The sequence below is a fragment of the Manis pentadactyla genome, chromosome 3 (assembly GCF_030020395.1).
Source record: "Manis pentadactyla isolate mManPen7 chromosome 3, mManPen7.hap1, whole genome shotgun sequence".
Classification (NCBI taxonomy): Eukaryota; Metazoa; Chordata; class Mammalia; order Pholidota; family Manidae; genus Manis; species Manis pentadactyla.
Window position 1 is genome coordinate 22,811,459 of NC_080021.1, and position 19,657 is coordinate 22,831,115.

Genomic DNA, 19,657 nt, shown 5'->3' on the forward strand with positions numbered 1-19,657 from the left:
ACACACACACACACACACACACACAGACACTATGTCTAGAAGACACCTTAGAGAAAGCTGAGTGAGCAGTTTATGCATTCTGTCGTGGTTTGTGTCTCCTCTAGGAGGGTGCAAGGCCCTTCCAGCCTCAGAAAAGTTGCTTTCCTGTTGACGCTGGTTTCAACCCCTCACCTGCCACTCGGCACAGACCAGATAGGTTCTCAAGGAATGGATGGATCTAATCCAAACCACTGCTCCCCGGATGTGATGATTCCCAGACCCAAAGAAGTGAGACGTCCTTTCCAATTCTGTTAGGGTCTTGCTTCCAATCCAAGGTGTTTGCACATATCCAGGCTGGGTGTTTGCAGGGCCACAACAGACTGGGTGTTTGCAGGGCCACAACAGACTCGGCTGGAATCAAACTTGACCAACTCCGGGTTGTGCCACCACCGGCAAGGAGCATGTTTCCTCGTTCTCAAACGGGATGACCAATGGCTCCCCCTTACAGGTTATGGTGAAGGGTTCATGAAATTAGGCATGCAAAGCGCCTGTTACCACAAGGCCCGCCCCTGGCGGAGGAGACTACTGTGTGGCGTGGTTACGCGAAGATTGGCGGGAAACAGGCGGGGAGGAGCTGCAGCGAACAGCTGGAACAGCGCTCCGCTCCGCCCCCGCGAGCTGCCGTCTCCCCACCCCGCCCCGCGGTCCCGCCGGGGGTGGCCCAGTTGCGGCGCACTTGCGCGGGGAGCAGCTTTAGGATCTTCCGGAGGCGCGCCAGCGGCGCCCCGCCCCGGAAATACGCCGCCGGGCGCCTGGGCGCGCTTTCGAAAACTGTGTCCTCTCTATTTGTGTCCGTTGCAGCTCCGAGGCTTTAGTTCTCCTGCCCTAAACCTGCGGCCCCCGGGGCGGCGGGACCCCGCGCAGCCATGAGGAGGACCCGTGAGGAGGTGGACGCGACGCTGCAGATCGCCAAGCTGGACGCGGCCGAGCTGCTGCCCGCCGTGCACTGCCTGGGCTTCGGGCCCCGCGCTTGCGGCGCCGCCGCTGGCGACTTCGGCCTATTGGAGCTGGAGCCCGCGCTGTGCCAGCAGCTGGAGGCCGGACACGGGTGAGCCGGGCCCGGGCTCTGCCGCCACCTTCTTATTTTCTTGCGGGGAAGCTGGGCCAGAGAGGTACATTTGAGCAGGGGGCTCGCAGCAGGCTGGTGGCCTGATCCAGCGCGCTGCCTTTTCCTGAGGATCCCACGCCACTGCCAGTCCCTCCAGGTATCCGGACTGGGCTGATACCCAGGGCTGGTCCAGCTGATCGTGGAGTCCTGTTTCAGCCGAAACAAGACAGGAAATAAAACCTCCGTGAAGTTTTGAAGACCTTAACAGTGATGTCAGGGACTGCACAGAACACTTTGCCATTTACCTTAAAATCCAATGGTGATACCTCGTAATTATAGAGCTCTTTTTGCCTTCTGCTTATATTTATTTTATTCAGACCATGAGTAGGACTGGAGGGAACAAGTTGAAAGCCAATATACAGATTTGGTAATTGTGGGAGGCCCTCAAAATACAGACTTGCCTGGGGTCACTCAGTGAGGATCTAAGCTGTTTCTAATTGTAGGTCAGCTACTACACATTTGCTGCAAGACCATGGATTAAAAAACATAGTCAGAAGAGAAGTCTAGAGAGTCATTCTCTCTCCCAACTTTGTGCACTTCCAACTTCTGGAAATTAGGTGTTAGATGCCTTGGTTTGATTCTCTTCTGTACTGTCGTTCCTCCAACAACTGTATTATATTAGGTAGCTTGTTCTTTTGTGGGTTCCTTTAAACTGAACCCTTTCAGCTCTCTTTCAGTTTTCATACTTCACTTGTCTGACAATATCATAGTTAACTGGCCAGATGCTAGCTAGGACGTTATCTTTCAGGAAGCTGAAGGAAAACCTCTCTCACGGTTTTCATCCCAGCTGAGTTGGCAGGAATTTGAGAAAGGACTTAAGGTGTGAGGGCCTTCTCTTGGTCCAGCTATAGTTAATCCAGTTGGCAAAATCAACAGGGCTTGGAACCAGGTGTTTAAATATTTTTTTTTTTTGCAGGGGGAGGGTTAGTTCTAAACAAAATATTTCAAATTCCAAAGCAGAGATAGTGCCATGTAGAAATAAATGTTAGAGTGGGTATTTGGGACTATTATTAGCACCAGGAAGCTGAAGATACTTTTTATTATTTTTTATCTAAATGAAGGCTTAGTTAAAAAAAAATACACAGCCTTCTTCTATTCAGGTTATTTCTTTAAAAGAAGTGAATTGTGCGTGGGGGTGTTAAATGCTTTGTAGACAAGGAAAACTGCTAGAGCCAGTCCCTTGTTGTCATCCCCACCATCTTTGTCTGTAGTCTTTTTCCTGCTCCTCACTTTATTCTTCCCCTCTTCTTTCTTCTCGCTTTTTTCCACCTGTCATCCTTTGCCAGAGACTTCATTTAGTCCCTTTTGTAAACATATCTTTTTCATATTTTTCATTCAGCATTTCATTCAGCATTTTTCATTCAGCAACCTTCATTTCACAAGGTCCCAGTTTCTTTGCAACATAGCTGATGATTAGGACAGGATGTGCTCCTTTGATTATTAGGGGATACTCAGAACAAAGCAAGAAGGCCCACTCTTGTGTGGGCACCAGGACCCACAGCATGGTCATCATCTAGGTTATTTTCATTGTTAGAAATGCAGAGTCCTAGGTCCCATCTTGAACTACTGAATCCCAATCTGCTTTTTAACAAGACTTCCTAAGTTGCCTACCCACAAGTTTAGTTACTGCTTTAACATGTTTTAGAAAATTGTAACATCTTCACTGAAGCTTTTGGATGCTTTGTCCTGTGCTCTTCCCAGCAGTTTGCAAGAAGATGCCATGTGCTCACATTTGGCTCTTGGTCTCTTTGGATCCTTCTTGACCACGTTGAGTTATTTTTCCGTAGTAAGGCTGGTGCCTGTCTGGTTCTCTCAGTCGTCCCAGACCTTGCTCTCTGCAGCCCATCACTGTGCAAGGGCTGTGAGAGCAGGGGCCAGACACAGCCTCAAGATTTAGTTTTAAATTGTACAAGCCTAGAGGATTTTGGAACTGTTTATAATGAAGATGCCCCTTCATGTCTCAATAAACCAATTTTTATTTTTTCCCATTTTTCTACAGTTTTGTGATTCGTGGTGATAAAGATGAGCAGGCTGTGCTGTGCAGTAAAGACAAAACATATGACTTGAAAATAGCAGACACTTCCAATATGTTGCTCTTGATTCCTGGTTGTAAAACTGCAGACCAGCTGAAGATGGAGGAAACACAGTGTAACATTATTCACACTGAGGTACTGTTTTCTGTCTCCTGATTTAGAGAGGTATGAGAATGATAATACATACACTAACTCTGCCTTTAATTAAAAATATCCCCTCACAAAAACACCTACAAAATAGGTACATGATGAGAAAAAAACACCTTTTACAAAAGTATGAACTGCCAACATTTCTAGTTACTTACAATGAAAGACATAACCCTATAAAAACTGAAATATGATATTTACTGAAAATTTTTCTGTTCTAGCAGCAACGTGAGTCACTGAAATTTCCCATTATTTTCTCTTATTTCTATTATAATTCTATTTTTAAGGAAATAGTTTTCATATATTTAGGTATGAAATGTATAATCACAGGGAATCTGAAAAATTCTCTAGTAAAATTTGAAATTTCTCAGCATTACTATTTTTTTGTATGTTTGGAATCTTGTGAAGTTGTCTTTATTTTCCTAGTTTGATTTTAAATCCCTGACAAGATGGCTATTTTCTGTAATTGTGGAAAGTTTGCTATTAAGTGACGTATTCTAAAAGTTTTACCTAGTTTTTAGAAAGTCTTGGCTGTGAATGTGTTTTGAAAGGAGAGTCCCACAAACTGTAACTAGTGCGTTAGGTAATATTTATGAGGTAGAGAGATGCAAAAAATCTGAGTTCTTAAGGGAAGTTTGTTCCTTACTTTTGAAGTTGGTTTAGTTCACTATACTCTGTAACCATGTATAACAAATTCTTAATTGTTACGGAGACTACTGATGGCAGATATCAAACAAAAGTCTCCACCCTGGCTGGATTGGTACCCACATATTGTCACACATATAACAATCAAAGCGTAGCCCTTAATTCTGTCAGAATGACCTCTGGCCAGCTACCTCCTTAACAATAGAATTGTAATAGAAATAAGAGAAAATAATGGGAAATTTCAGTGACTTATATGTTATGGCTAGAACAGAATAACTTCCAGTAAATACTATTTTTTCAATTTTTGTAGGGTTATGTCTTTCACTGTAAATAGCTAGAAATGTTGGCGGTTCATCCTTCTGTAAAAGGTGTTACTTTCTAATCACGTACCTATTTTGTAGGTGTTTTTGTGAGGGTATAATAACATCTGTGAGTACCTTTGAGGCCCTTGTTCTGGGAGTTCTGTGTACTGAGGCTGAATACAGCTTAACAAAGATTTATTAACCAAAGTTTTAGTCTTTGGTTGCAGTTCCCAAGCCTGAAAGGGCTAAGTAAGGCATGTGCATGAGCAAAGCAGGCTGGCATTGATAAATGGTAGTGGAGACCCAGTCTCAGGAGGAACAGGGAATGGTGGAGTCTATGGAAAATTGGAGAGCATAAGTCCTAAGTAGGTGGGTGCCCACTCCTTGGCCTTGCAGGAAAGCAGGCCAGTATTGCCAGATCTTTTGGTTTCTTTTTTCCAAGAAAAGCTTAAAATCTAGCTTTTGGTTGGGAAAAATCTCCAGTTTTTCAACGTTGGTGATTAATTTCAACCCTGTACTAAACCTTCCTTCTCCCAAACACAAAAGCACACAACAATTGTCATTTGGATACAGCGAGGAGGCTGCCAGTTTGCGAACTGTGGATGAAGTCGATCTTTCTGGTTTGGTCCTTAAGTTACCCTTTTGCAGGTCTTAGATTCAGCAGCATCTCCTGTCAAGCATCGGGCCTTGTCAATTTCGCCTTACACTGGTTGGAGATAGAAGCATCCTCCAATCTTCCATGTTAGAGTTGGGGTTTTCTTCCATGTGGAACACTTAATGGGCACCTACTAAATGCTAGACCTGGGCAGGTCCTGGAGATAGAGAACAGATATTTATTATCATTTAGCCACTATCAACTGGATTTCTATGAGTGGTAGTCCTCTCACTGTTTCACAAGTCCAATAAGGAATTAGCTGCAATTCTAAATTGTAGGAAGGTCTTGCACTGAAAAGAAGTCTCTTCCTTAAGGTCTGCTTAATTTTGATATCATGAGCAACACAGAAGGGTGCCCCCTCTTCCTTTTAAGACCCCTTCATTATTTGAAGTTGGTGATCATATATTTTCTTTGTTTTCTGTTTTCCATCCTAAAAATATTCATTTTCTGTTGTTCCCACCTGGTTTGCAGAACTGTGACCATCCTGGCCATTCTGTTCTGGACATACTCGAGCTCCCAGGGTATATTTGTGAGATAGAACTCCATTATCAGTACTTTGTTGGCAGTGTCTTCTGAACTGGGGTTTGAAAAACATTTCCTGAAGGTATCCATCCATGTGCATGAGGTGGCTAGATGGGTGCCTTCTCAACAGAAAGCAGAATACCTTGGTTCCCTTTTCTTGCTGTTTGTTGAGGACAGATGCCTTGTTTGACATTTTATATGGAATTTTCTTTTTAGAATGCCCCCTCAAAGGATATGATATATTTATAATTTCTAGATCTTTGGTTTTTCTAATAATTATTGGGAATTAAGAAGATGCAGACCTAAATTAAAGAAGCTAAAGAAGCTTTTGATGGAAAATACCTACGAAGGACCTGATAGTCAAAAAGAGAAGGATTCAAATCACTCAAAAGTAAGACTATTATTTTCATGTTTTTATTTGGAATGTAAAAAACAGAACTATAACCAGAGGCATTTAATGGTGACATTCTTTTTAAAGTTTGTGTTATGAAAATTTTACACATACCCATGAGCAGAAAGAGCCCCATATATCTGTCAGTCAGCTGGGCATTTATCGTTTCTTGTCAATTTCGGTTCTTCTATTCGTCTGCTTCCTCTCACCTTTTTTCTTTTTCTGGAGCATTTTAAAGCAAAATCTCGATGTGGTAATGTTTATATAGCTGAAAGTTTCTCATGATCTTAACTATGAAATTATGGTTTTTTAGAGATTAAATTAATTTTTATGTAAACTGAAAATTATAACTAGGGTCTCTTGAGAAAAAGCATTATGAAAGTAGAAAGTGCTACTTTAATGTCAGAATTGACTAATTCCTAGAAGTGTGCAAAATTTTTACAAACCATGTAAAAAAGTTTTTAATGTAAATCAAAATTATACAGCTCTACTAGTATTCTGAAGACCATGTTTGTATTAGTTCTCCTTTTCCTTTTTTTTGGGTAACCACTTTATTGAGATATGATTCATATACCAAATAATTCACTCATTTAAGGTGTATGATACAATGATTTTTAGAATATTCACGAGTTGTGCAGCCATCACCATGAAATTTAGAATATTTTCATAACCCCCAAAAGAAACTGTCCATTAGCTGTTAACCTTCCAACCTTACCTTTCACCCCTGTTCACCCCTCAGCTCTAGGCAACCACTAATTTGTTTTGTGTCTACTGATTGGCCTATTCAGGACATTTCATATGAATAGAATCAAATAATATGTGGCCTTCTGAGTGGCTTCTTTGACTTATTAGCATGATGTTTTCAGGGTTTATTCAGGTTGTAGCATCTATGTTATCCCATTTTATGGCTATACCACATTTTATTAATCCATTCATCAGCTGATGGATATTCGAGTAGTTTCTACTTTTTGATGTGAGTAATACAACTGTGAACACTCATGGACAAGTTTATAGTGGACTTATGTTTCATTCCTTTTGAGTATATACCTAAGAATAGAATTGATGTGTCATATGGTAGCAGTATAACCTTTTGAGGAACTGCTCGACTGTTTTCCAAAGTGGCTGTACCATTTTCATTCCCATTATATGAGGGTTCCAGTTTCTCCACATCTTTGAAAACCCTTGTAATTATCTGTCTTTTTTTATATCCATCCTACTGGGTTAGAAGTGGCATGATTGTAGTTTTGATGTACATTTCCCTAGTGACTAATGATTTGAGCGTCTTTTCATGTGCTTGTAAACTATTTAATATTTTTGGAGAATGTCTATTCAGGAACTCCTTTGCCCAATTTTTAATTGAGTTATTTGTCTTTTTTTATTACTGAGTTGTAGGAGAGTTCTTTATATAGTCTAAATATAAGTTCCTTATCAGATAGATGATAGGCTAATATTTTGTTCCATTCTGTGGATTATCTTTTCACTATCTTGATTTTTTAAATTTATTTATTAAGGTATCATTGATATATATAATCTTATGCTCAGATTGCACATGAGCAACATTGTGGTTACTACATTCCTCATATTTTCAAGTCCCCACCTTATACCCCATTACAGTCACTGTCCATCAGCATAGTAAGATGCTATAGAATCACTACTTGTCTTCTCTGTGCTATACTTCCTTCCCCGTGTCCCCCCTATATTATGTGTGCTAATCATAATGCCCCTTAATCCTCTTATCCCTCCCTTCCCACCCACCCTCCCCAGTCCCTTTCCCTTTGGTAACTGTTAGGCCATTCTTAGGTTCTGTGAGTCTGCTGCTGTTTTGTTCTTTTAGTTTTTGCCTTGTTATACTCCACAGTTGAGTGAAATCATTTGGTACTTGTCTTTCTCTGCCTGGCTTATCTCACTGAGCATAATACCCTCTAGCTCCATCCATGTTGTTGCAAATGGTAGGATTTGTTTTCTTCTTATGGCTGAATAATATTCCATTGTGTATATGTACCACATCTTCTTTATCCATTCATCTACTGATGGACACTTAGGTTGCTTCCATTTCTTGGCAATTGTAAATAGTGCTGCTATAAACATAGGGTGCATAATGTCTTTTTCAAACTGGGCTCCTGTATTCTTAAGGTAAATTCCTAGGAGTGGAATTCCTGGGTCAAATGGTATTTCTATTTTTAGTTTTTTGAGGAACCTCCATACTGCTTTCCCTAATGGTTGAACTAATTTACATTCCCACCAGCAGTGTAGGAGGGTTCCCCTTTCTCCACATCCTCGCCACTGTCTTGATTAAAAAAAAAAAATGTGATAAATGACTATAACATAAAGTTTACCATTTTAACCATTTTTACATGTATAGTTCTGTGGCATTGAGTACATTCACATTGTTTTGCAACCATCACCACCATCCATCTACATAAATTTTTAATCCTTTCTGAAAATCAGTACCCATTTCATGTTAATTCCAAAGTCTCATCTGCTTCCCAACCTCTGGCAACCACTATGCTTTCTGTCTCTGAATTTCACTACTCTAAGTATCCCATATAAATGGATTCATACAATATTTGTCCTTTTGTGTTGATGGTGTTTTGAGGTACAAAAGTTTTTCATTTCGATCAAGTTCAATTAATCTATATTTTCTTTTGTTGCTTGTATTTTTGGGGTCTTATCTAAGAAACTGTTGTCAAACCCACGATCACAAAGATTTTATTTATCCTTGTTTTCTTCCAAGATATCTACCAATTCTGTGTAGTCATCATTACACATTAATAAAAGAAATTGAGTGAGTACATAAATATTGCCTTAATCTGTTCTATGTATTCCCTAAAATTCAGTAAGTGTAACAAAATATTCTTCAGAGGCCTTAAAATGTTTTGTTTGTTTTTTTTATTCTTGTTTCAGTATACAACTGAAGATTTGCTTGATCTAATTCAGGCAAGTGAGGAAGAAATAATGGCCCAGTTACAAGCTCTGAATACTTGTGAGATTGGAGGTACCATTACTTAGTATTGTTATATGTAAGGATGGAATTAGGCATTATATGAGAGTGAGAGAAATTTATGGGCATCTTAACCCTGTTGCATACTATTTATTTAATCTTCTGTGATTAAAGATGGTATTTGTATTTTTGGGTGTGGGGTAAAGGGTACAGGTGATCATCTTTACATGAGGAGGTTTGTCTGTGACCAGTGACTTTAACCATTCATTACAGGCCTTTTTCTTTGGATTAAATGGTAATAGAAGAACAATGTTAGATCAAGAAAAGTCTTGGATGAATCCCTTCATTGTTTCTACTAGGTGAGGAAACTAAGCCTTAGGAAGGGAAACTGACTTGTGCAAGGCTACATGTTGAGTTCATGATAGGATAAGGTACAGAACTCAGGTACTTGAACTCCTGCTTCAGAATTAATTTGAGAACCTCATTGTATTTTTACATTGTTTGGAAGATGCGACTATGTTCTTGTGATAACTTGTAAGAAATTTTTGAGTATGTGTTAAATAGTTTATGTGATAAACCTATGTAAGAGCTACTATGTTAGCATGTGCTGGTCTCAGGGGTTGATGGAGAAGCCCAGTAGTATCTTCTCCAGCATTTTAACTAGCTTTTGGTCTGGGTTGGAGCTCTTTTTCAGTATGTGTGCCTGCAGAAGTACTTGAGTATGTTTGTGTGCATTTTTAGCCCTCTTAAGCTTGCCCAGAGAAACAGCTTAATTCTGGAAGGAGGAAGTCTACATGGGCTGTGGATGCTTTATTCAATCTGCTCGTAGTCGTCTAAGCAAGATTAGCCTTTGTGAGACCTTAACGCTCAAATGTGGTACACTCTGCTGAGTAAAGCCACTGTACACACCTTTAGAACTAACAGGAAACACGATTCTTTGCCTGATTCCTTGAGACACATTTGGCGCTAAGCATTGGAAGTAGAATTTTTAATTATGGATGTCTGTTACTTACTGTTGTATGTGGGTATCATGAATGTTAAGATTGAAAGAAAAAAGGGTTTTAATGTGGCCTTTTGCATTATTCACTTATTCTGTGAGGATGGATAAAATTTTGATGTGTGTGTGAGTGCATAGATCATTCTTTGCTTGCTTTCTCAGTTTTATATCACACATACCATTTTTTAATGTTGCCTCTATTTATTCAGAATAAGAATAGCAACATTCTCCTGGGGAAATGGTGGACGTGTATTTTGTTTCTCTTGGGGTGGCATAACACCTTCAAGTATAAGATGGCATTTCAGAATCTGTCAAGAGAACAGGGAAAAGTATTTGATGCCCTGCCTTAATGTTGGCACTGGTCCACATTGTACCCCTGAGTCCATTGTCTCCTGAACGAGCTAGACTTCTTTATGAGCATGAGAACACCCCTGCAAGACAGCTGAGATGAGGGTTAGAATCATGACGGTGCCCATGGCAGAGATACTGAACCTATGACTTCGTTTTAGCTGTAGGATGTTCTAGTGAAACAACCTGCCTGCTACAGGTTTCTACATTTCCATTCAGAATGGCAAGATTATTGTGAGATAATGTAGTATCAAAACCCTTGAGAGAAGTCAAAGTATTAGTCATATGGAAAGTGCTTTTTAAAAACCACTTGATCTCCCTTAAGACACAATTTGTAATGTTGGAGAGAAAAACATTAAAAGAAACAATGTTTATAAGGAAAGCTAAGATTTTATGTTTCTCTTTCTTGCAGTGGGCAAGAGTATAGTGCTATTTTATCAATCTGTTAGCCAATTAATTTCCTGAAAATATTCTTTGGTAAATATAACTTTTATAGGTTATTGGAGGATTCTGGAATTTGATTATGAGATAAAACTTCTGAACCATGTGACTCAGCTTGTGGATTCTGAATCTTGGTCTTTTAGTAAAGTTCCTTTGAATATATGTCTTCAGGAACTTGGACCATTGGAGCCCGAGTAAGTGTTTTAATCACCATCCCTCCAGATTTCCTTATGGGGAAGAAAATTATTTTTCAGGGTGTAACTAAACCCAGAGCATAGACTATATTTTGATATCTTATAAAATATTTAAAAATATACAGCCAAAAAAGGTCTTGGGAATTTTGGTCACTGGGGTGAATTAATTGCATCATCTTTTTTTCCCCTCCTCCAACATAAAATAAATAAATAATTATATTTAAGGTGTTTTATAGTAATAAATGTATGCTCACATAGTTCGTGTAAAAATGTCTAGCCTGGGGCCTAGCACACAGTAGCTTTCCAGTATATTTTAGTTAGTTCCTAATGTAAAGTTTTACTTGGCAACACAAATCACTTAGGATTTCAAATCTTAGATTTATATCTTATTTTCTAGTTAGTAATGGTATTTAAAATATAATGTATAAAAATATGATAACTTTTAAATGAGCATTTTACATTTTTCAGAGAAATGATCGAACACTGTCTTAAATGTTATGGAAAGAAATATGTAGTGGAAGGTAAGACCTGGAAAGTATTTTTTGGTATCTCAGCTCTTGTAAATATTGGTGTGCTTCTCTGAAGTGTCTTCATGTTAAATAAAAGAATGCTAGGGTTATGGGAGGTGAGTTGTGTATAATTCCTTCTGTGAAATTGCATTGAGGAAAAGGAGGCGCAGAGGTGGTGTATTTAACTGTAAGAAGACAGCATGAAACTATCTGGTACCTTTTCCTTAGGCGAAGTTTATTTTGAGCTGAGCACTGATAAAATATGCAGAGCAACAGCACAAATGCTACTTCAGAATGCAGTGAAATTTAATCTTGCTGAGTTTCAAGAAGTGTGGCAACAAAGTGTTCCTGAAGGAATGATAACTAGGCTCGATCAGCTTAAGGTAAAGTAGCAATAGTGATTGCTGCCATAACTCAGTGGGTTAGCGTTAATTACTAGGGGGAAATGAAACTTGTATTGGAACTGAATTTGGAGCCAATTTATTTTCCTAGCATTAGGAGTGTGTTATCCCTTAGTCTATCCACAAAATCCTTAACGAAAAACACAAAACCCAGCACTTCATTGAAGTATAATTTACATATTACAAAATTCACTCCTTTAAGAAGTATTTTCAGAAAATTTAGTGAGATAGCCATTACCGCAGTCTAGTTATACAACATTTCTTTTGCCTCAGTGAGGTTCCTCAGGCCTACTTACAAGTTAATCTTGGATCCCACCTGGTGTATCTCATTTCGTTCATTTCTCTCCATTTCCAACAGTACATTCTTAGCCCAAACGGTCATGTTCATCTGGCTCTAAATAGCAGTAGCATTCCTGGTAGGCCTTCCATACTTTTCATTTTGCCTACCTCCAGTCCACTGTAGTGCTACTAGAATGATCTTTTAAAAATGCCAGTCAGATCAGATGAACATCTTGCTTAAATCACTTTAATGGTGGCCCATTGCATGTAAGATATAAAATTCAGGATTCGTATCCTGGCCTACAAGGCTATAGCTTCATTTCTGGCTATTTTCTCTCCTGCTTGCTGCATGTCAGCCTTCTTTCAGGTTTTCATGATCATCAGGCTGTCTACTACCTTAGGAACTTCACACAAGGCTTTTGTTCTAGAATGATCTTTTTCCTCATTTTATCTGGCAACCTCCTACTCCTTTTTGAGTTCACAAGACCTTCCTTCCCTCCAAAAAAATGCTTCTTGTTTTACTCTTCTTCCAAAGCATGTGTATCTTTCCTTAATGACACCACTTATCTTTGGAAAAATGGTTAATTATGTGGTTTCCTACTCTCCACTTTAACAGAAGTTTGTTCCCTATTGCTTGCCAATACATGGCATGCTGCATGGCATGTAGTGTATGCTCAATGTTACTTACTTTTTTTGTGGGGGGGGGAGGGTTAAGTCATTTTATTTATTTACTTACTTATTTTTTAAATTAAGGTATCATTGATATACAATCTTATCAAGGTTTCACATGAGCAACAGTGTGGTTTCAACATTCACCCATATCAAGGCCCCCCTACACCCCATTTCAATCACTGTCTATCAGCATCAATACATTATTTGTTAAATAAATGAAAAGATTTACTCAATAGTTACAGAGATCCCCCTTATTTAAGCAATATGCTAGATTCTGAGGAGAAAGCACACAAGATGCCATCAAGGTCAGTCCTCAGCTTGGGGGTGGGGGTGCACCTTACACGGTAATCTCTTTTTACAATGTAGAGTGACCTGTGTCAGGGAAAGGTATGCCTAAGATGTTATGGGAGTAGAGAAAAGGGGCTTTTCCATCTCACTGGTCAATGAGGGATGATTTTCTGAGGGTAAGGATGTTTCAGCTGTTGAGTTTGAAAGGATAAAGTATTACTGTCTAGATGGTAAGGCAGAGAGGAAAATCCAGGAGAGCATGTTCCAAGGAGGGATACACATCAGGACAGTGAAAAAGGGACACATGAGAGTGAAGGGTGCTGGCGAGCTAGAGAGGGACACTATGCACTGTGCTGAGGAAGGAATTCAGCCGCATGTAGAAAGCTCTTTGGGGCCATTCAGTGACATCAGTTAAAAGAACTACCTGATGAATTTTGCCTTTTGGAAAGAACACTACAACAGTAATGACGATTGTTGATGGAATATTGGCTAGAGCTTGGGAAAGGGGAACTGTCCAGGCCCTCAGCACTTAAATACTCCTAACTAATAGAGTACTGGCCAAAGACATTTGATAATGGGGAGTGAATCAAGGAATGTTGACGCCTTAAAATCTATGGGATGTAGTACCACTTAGGTGTGGGGTTTGAATAATGGAATCTAGGATAATGCCTAGGTTTCCTGGTTTCCTAGGATAGTAGGAAGAGACCAGGTGTGAGTGACAGACACAGTGAGCTCATATATAGGTTTGAATATAGAGGTCTGGTGCCAGGAAGAGTTTTTAATTGATACAAGTACTACAGTAGTTAGCAAATCAGTGGTGGTTGAAGTGATGAGTTTAGTTGAGGTTGCCCAGGACAGTGACAGTGAGACAAGTAAAGGGATTGGTATAAAGGTCCAGGAAGCGACAGTATCAAGGTAGGAGGAAAATAATGAGATGGGATGTCAGAGATAAAGAGAGATTCAAAGAAGAAGGAATAAACAGCATTAACAACAACAAAAAAAAAGGCTGGCAAAATGAATCTAAGAAAAGGACCCCCCTGGATTTGGCAATAACAGGTCATTGGTAACCCTGAATTAGAGCTGTCTTGATAAATTGTGCACTAGAAGCCAGAATGCAGAATGGAAAAGAAGTTACTGTGTAAAGGAGCTGTTCTAACGAAAAAAAGGCTATGCATGTCTCTGGGTAGTGTGTGTAAGTTTCAGAGAGCTGAAATTTTAAATGCCTTGGCCTAAACTAGACCTATAGGTAAAAGAATGAGTCATATTTAAACATGAGACCATTACTTTAACTGCCCTTTCTCATCTCATTTCTTAATAGGGTTTAGCCTTGGTGGATAGACACTCAAGACCAGAAATCATATTTTTGCTAAAAGTAGATGATTTACCTGAGGATAATCAGGAACGTTTTAATAGTCTATTCTCTCTAAGGGAGAAGTGGACAGAAGAAGATATTGCTCCATATATTCAGTAAGTAATTTGTTAATGGATTTTGAGGTTATTCTTTTCATATAGTGGCATAGGGTTTTAGATTTATCATTAAAACACAATTGTTTTAGAGTATTCATTCCCTGAGGATACCACTTCCTTTGAAACTTTCTCAAGTGGTGGCTCTCTTCTCTATCATTCTCCACAATTACTGATCCTGGAGATGGGGTGTGTGTTCTATCTTCCTTACCTCTGCTTCTGAAACCACTTCTCTGTTATCCTTCCTGCAAAAGGGTGGCTCTTCAAGGGACAGTCAGACTGTATACCCCACTATGATTCTAAGGCAAGCACCCCTCTCTGATTGCCACTTCCATCTTTCCTGTTGCCTTACTGTAACATTTTGGTAGATGCTGGCTGGCAGAAGAATAAATTAGCTCCGAAGTCACTATTACCAGGACCTCAAATCCACTGACACCACCACCCCTTCACTGTGTCTCACCTCTCAAGTCATGTCTCTCTTTACCCAGATGAGATTCCCTGGTCAGCCTCTCTAAGTTTACTCCCTTGGTCCTCTCTCCCTACTGTCAGACCTCTTTGGCAAAAATCTACAAAGACTAAACTCAGCTTTCTTCTTACTCTGTGCCTGCACCTGGACAGCTGAAAGTTCTTGGGGAAAAATACTCAATGGGGATTGCCAGTCTCAATTAAGAACTTACGTGGTAATTAGCAGGGTTCCTGGCAAGGGACCACTTCCTCACAAAACCTTTCTACCCTTACAGCTCACTTTCTATTATCTTTTCTCCTTTCATACCGTCAGTTTCCTTCTCACCCTCAGCTTACGACCTTGTTTCTTGGGAAAACAAGCCAGCAAGAAAAGGCAAGCGCAGCTTCTTTCTCACTGCCAAATCTGCTAGACTCCCTTGTGTCTGCACACACTTGCTTTGCAACCCCTCCTGTAGAATGCACGAACTCCCCCTGCTCCCCATCCTCCGCCTGCACTAGGCCCATTCCCTCTGGCCTCCTTAAAGACTTGCTTCCTCTAGGTATCCCTTTCCTCCTCTTGTTGGCAATGTCTCCCTATCTACTGGATTACTGCCATCAATATATGATACTATGTAGTATTACTCATCTTAAAAAACAACTTACTGGACCTCATGCTCTCTGTTTTCCTTTGCAAGTAAACTTTTAAAAGTTTGTGTACTCACTTTCTGCTTCGTCTCCCATTCTTTCCTTAACTAATGACATCTCCTTAACCCAACTGCACCATCTTTCTACATTCAGTGGTCAACTGTCTGTCCTTAACTACTAGGCCTCTTAGCACCGTTAGACACTGTGGACCACTTCCTGCTTGAAACATTGGTCTTCTCCCTTCTCCCCTGAGGCTGCTCTTTTTCTGTCTCTTGCTGAGGTCTCCCTGTTCTTCTCAATCTTTACAGGTTTGACCATCTTCTATTTTTTCCTTTGGTGCCCTCATAAAGGCCTGGATTTAAAGTTACTGATTTCTTAATTTTATCATCATTCTTGGCCTTTTCCCTGAGCTCCAGATTCTTATATTTAGCTCCCTAATTAACATTTCTACTTGGATGTCGAATAGGAATTTCAACCCTGACATTCTCATAACAGAGCTGTTGATTCCCACTTGTCCTAACCCCGTCTCCCTCATTTTGGTTAACAGCACTACCATTAATGCAGTTACTCAAGCAAAAAGTCGAGGAATCATACTAGTGTTTTTCTTCCCTTCCCCGCAATTCAAACTGTCAGCAAATCCTGATGGATCATCTCATACCTGCCTCTGAATTGGTTTCCCTACTTCTGTTTTTCCCCCCTTCCCCTCTCCCTCTCCATTTTAAACTTTTTATTTTGGAAAATTTTAAACATTAAAAATGGACTATATAATATAATGAACCCTCCATGTGCTTACCACCTAGCTTCCATAATCATCTCATTGCCTCCCTTACTTAAAATTTAGATCATGTTATGCTTTTCCATGAATTAAAACCCTCCTAATGGCTTCCCATTATATGTAGAATTAAATCACAACTCCTTGTCATATTCTTCAAGGCCCTACATGATCTTGCCCTTGCTCCCTTCTCTAGCTTATGTCCTTCCATTCTTCCCTCCCTCATTATGTTCCAGTCTTAATCTTCTCATGTTTTCTCCATTATGTCACATAGCCTCAATGTCCACATCTCTAATATGGAGTTAAATAATACATTACTCCAACTTTTACTGTGAAGGTTAATTGAGACAATATATGTAATATACTTAGGTCAGTTAAGCTTAATAACCTCTTCCTACCTTATCCCTCCTACAAGCACACACCCTTGTTTGTGGAAAGACAGATTTTAGGGGAGAGAGACATAAGTAACTAGTATGGAATATTGTTACTTTCCCTAAAATATTAACACCATTAATTTTTTTTGTTGTTCTTACAGAGATTTGTGTGGAGAGAAGCAAACTATAGGTGCATTACTCACTAAATATTCTCGATCTTCAATACAAAATGGTGTGAAAGTTTATAATTCAAGAAGACCCATTTCTTAAAAGAACAACAGTCTGTTCATTTGGGACTAAAGTTGCCTCATAATGTTGCTGGTTATAAAAAAAGATTATTTTATGTATTATATTCCAGACTTTTAAAAAACTTGTTGCTTTGAAGCATTTTGCTCATCTTAAGCATTTTGAAATGATGGCTCTTTTTTTTCCTTAAATATAATAGGGTATTTCTTTATTTTTCAAGTTATGTATGTATGATGCACATAGGATAAATGAGTACAAAAAAGTTTTTTTCCCTGTATTTAGTATATCTCTGTAGTCTATGGTTTTATTTATAGAAAAATAATTCTGTCTTTTTTATATTTAAAATTGCATTCCTTTAATTAGGATTTGGCATTCTTTCATTAATAAATCTATCAGTTTTTCAGAGAACTAGATAGTAATAATTTTCTAGAAGAGAATTCTTTATTCACTTAAATATCATTTCTCAAGTGAATCCCCCTCCACTTTCAACCTTCCTCCGAAACGAAGTCATTCCGTGCTACCAGTTATCAAATGAGTTGTTTGCGTTGATGACATTGGCTTGGTAATTGCTGCCCTGTTGCCTGGATGGTGCAGACAGGCACACTTTAGGTTGAAATAGATTTGATCCTCTATTCTAGGTGAAGAATACTAATAGCAGTTTATAATCCAAATACTGACACAGGTAATTCTCACTAGAAAACTACAAGTAATTTCTAGCTGGCTTTGTTATGCTTGATAAAGTTCCTTTGTAGCTTTGTTGTTCTAATTTGTTTTCGCCTAGACCAAACTTCAAATTAATTTTACTTCGGCTAATGAAGTTGTCATCAGGTCAGTTGCAGGGTGGATGCACTAAAGTTAAATCAGGTCCACGTTTTGAAAAAATTAAAGGACAATCCACAATTAACCAAGACTTAACTGTTTTTAAACTTATTCTTATATACATGAAATGCAAATACGTCTTTAAAATATTTGTCCTGACTGATGGACAGTGACTGCATTGGGGTATGGGTGGGCACTTGATAATATGGGTAAATGTAGTAACCACATTGTGTTTTCATGTGAAACCTTCATAAGAGTGTATATCAATCATACCTTAATAAAAAATTTTTAAAAATATATTTGTCCTGCCTTGCAATACATTTTTCTGATCTATGTGGATTATTTTATTAAAAAAAAAAATACTGAAGCAGCAGCACCTAGTGAGGCCTCTGGAGTTCTAGTTTGAATGCCTGGGGTCTAGTCACGTATTTTACACCTTAAGTCACTGGAATCCCGTGAGTTTATGGTGTCTGTTCACAGGGCAAAGCAGCGGGACACCCTTCCTCCTGGTATCTGGTTCCCTGGCTATAGCGCCCACTCATCCCTTTGCAAACCTTGTCTCCATACTTCGCAATGTGCTAGTCCTAGACCTTCCATAATTTAATATCCTCTTTCCTTCCTGCTCTTATCGCCTCACCCACGAAATATGAATGTCCGTTTTCCTAAATTTCAAGTTGTTACCCACTGTTAGTGGACGGAACGCCAAATGCGAAAGTCCCAGTATTATCCCCGGTGGGGTTCCGGCCCGCCCCGCCCACAGGCACAGACTTCCGGCTTGTCCTCGCCGTCTTCGCACTTCCGCTGACGTCGCCGGTCAGAGGTGACAGGCAAGATGTCGGCCACTGGTTGCTGTGAGCTGTTGAGACGAGCATCTCGGTGACAAGCTCCTCTGACAAAATCGCAGGAGCGAGTTGTAGGAGGCGGCGGATCCGGCGCAGCCGGGTGCGGGCGCCGAGAAGCCGCGGCCGCGGGCCGTGACTGTGGGAGCGGGGAGTGTGAGGGCCGGAGACCGGTAATGCCCCGCTGCCCCCGGGGAAGCCGGGTGGCCCAGCGCCGCGGGGTCGCTCCATGCCGCCGACTGGTCTAGAGCCCGCCAGAATGAACAGGAAGAAAGGAGACAAGGGTTTTGAAAGCCCGAGGCCATATAAATTATAAGTATTTTTTCACCTCCCTTTCCTCTTCCAGGTTTTGTTTTTATTAATTATATTTTGTGATTATACTTGAAACTGACTTGGTGGGCCAGGGAAACCTAGGGGGAAACTAGAAGCCACTCACTGTGATGGACATGGTGTTTGTAGCGGGAAAGTGTTTTAAATGACAGTGTTCAACAGATTTAATTCCCCTTGAAGGTTAATAAACCTTTTCTTAAATATCTATTTGTGTGCAGAGTTTATTTTTGTGGCTGTCTAAATTTAAAACAAGTGACCCCAATTTGTAGGGTTTTAAAATAAAAGATGAAGTGTAATTTTGAGATATTTAGGACATACTCCTTGTTTATACTTGCACAGAATTATGCTTTGATTTAATAATTGAAGTATTTTCTTTCTTTGTACAACCCATCAGGTCGTCTGCATCAATAACATAAACTTCCAAAGAAAATCTGTTGTGGTAAGTATATTTTCAACAGTTATAGGCAGTAATGAATTACCTTTTACAATACTTAGAAGCTTTTCCTTCAGATAATTGTGTTTCAAGAATATGTAAGATTTAGAATTCGGGTATCTATAACTCCTAGGACCATGGCCTTGCTACTATACTGGCTGTCTAACCCCAACTCCTCCTACCCCCTTTCTTTTCATGTTTCCTGATTAAAATTTTATTCCTTTAATCTGTTGTGGAATATGAAAATCTACATTACCAAGCATTTTAGAATTGTGCATGAAACAACAATAAGCCATAGTGGGATTTCTTCAGTGAAAAAATTAATTAAGGTTAATGCACTCAGTGACTTAATGTAGCTGCTAAGAGGCCAGTTTTGTTT

General features: G+C 39.6%; 2 protein-coding genes across 12 annotated transcripts in view; both read left to right on the forward strand.

Moving 5' to 3' along the window:
- The first annotated feature begins 784 nt into the window (after positions 1-784).
- On the forward strand, positions 785-17,973 carry DSCC1 (DNA replication and sister chromatid cohesion 1). Of its 3 annotated transcripts, none has more exons than XM_036876439.2 (9): positions 785-1,087; positions 3,147-3,315; positions 5,708-5,842; positions 8,747-8,837; positions 10,625-10,763; positions 11,232-11,284; positions 11,501-11,655; positions 14,231-14,379; positions 16,773-17,973. In XM_036876439.2, the coding sequence occupies exons 1-9, from the start codon at positions 906-908 to the stop codon at positions 16,879-16,881; spliced, it is 1,182 nt and encodes a 393-aa protein (XP_036732334.2). In that variant the 5' UTR covers positions 785-905; the 3' UTR covers positions 16,882-17,973. The 3 variants fall into 3 exon arrangements, with proteins under 3 accessions (XP_036732334.2, XP_036732336.2, XP_036732335.2); XM_036876441.2 differs by having other exon boundaries at positions 14,341-14,379; XM_036876440.2 differs by lacking the exon at positions 5,708-5,842.
- Positions 17,974-18,466: 493 nt separating this feature from the next.
- TAF2 (TATA-box binding protein associated factor 2) overlaps positions 18,467-19,657 on the forward strand; it is a 149,746-nt gene continuing 148,555 nt past the window's right edge. For 3 of the 9 annotated variants that reach the window (XM_057497794.1, XM_057497797.1, XM_057497798.1), the window contains exon 1: positions 18,468-19,284. Coding sequence is in view for 1 of the 9 variants with exons in the window: in XM_036876354.2 (XP_036732249.1) it covers positions 18,745-18,827; positions 19,230-19,284 (138 nt within the window). In the remaining 8 variants the exon portion in view is untranslated. Of the gene's footprint in view, positions 19,285-19,657 lie in introns of all 9 variants that reach the window. The other 6 variants (XM_036876356.2, XM_057497796.1, XR_008996211.1 and 3 more) reach the window with 4 other exon arrangements.

What these genes read in the sequence shown, in the direction of transcription:
- DSCC1 (XM_036876439.2), top strand. Translation starts at nt 906, where the DNA reads ATGAGGAGGACCCGTGAGGAGGTGGACGCGACGCTGCAGATCGCCAAG. An exon ending in AAAGAAATATGTAGTGGAAG is followed by an intron (nt 11,285 to 11,500) that starts GTAAGACCTGGA and finishes CCTTTTCCTTAG; the next exon opens with GCGAAGTTTATTTTGAGCTG. An exon ending in CTAGGCTCGATCAGCTTAAG is followed by an intron (nt 11,656 to 14,230) that starts GTAAAGTAGCAA and finishes ATTTCTTAATAG; the next exon opens with GGTTTAGCCTTGGTGGATAG.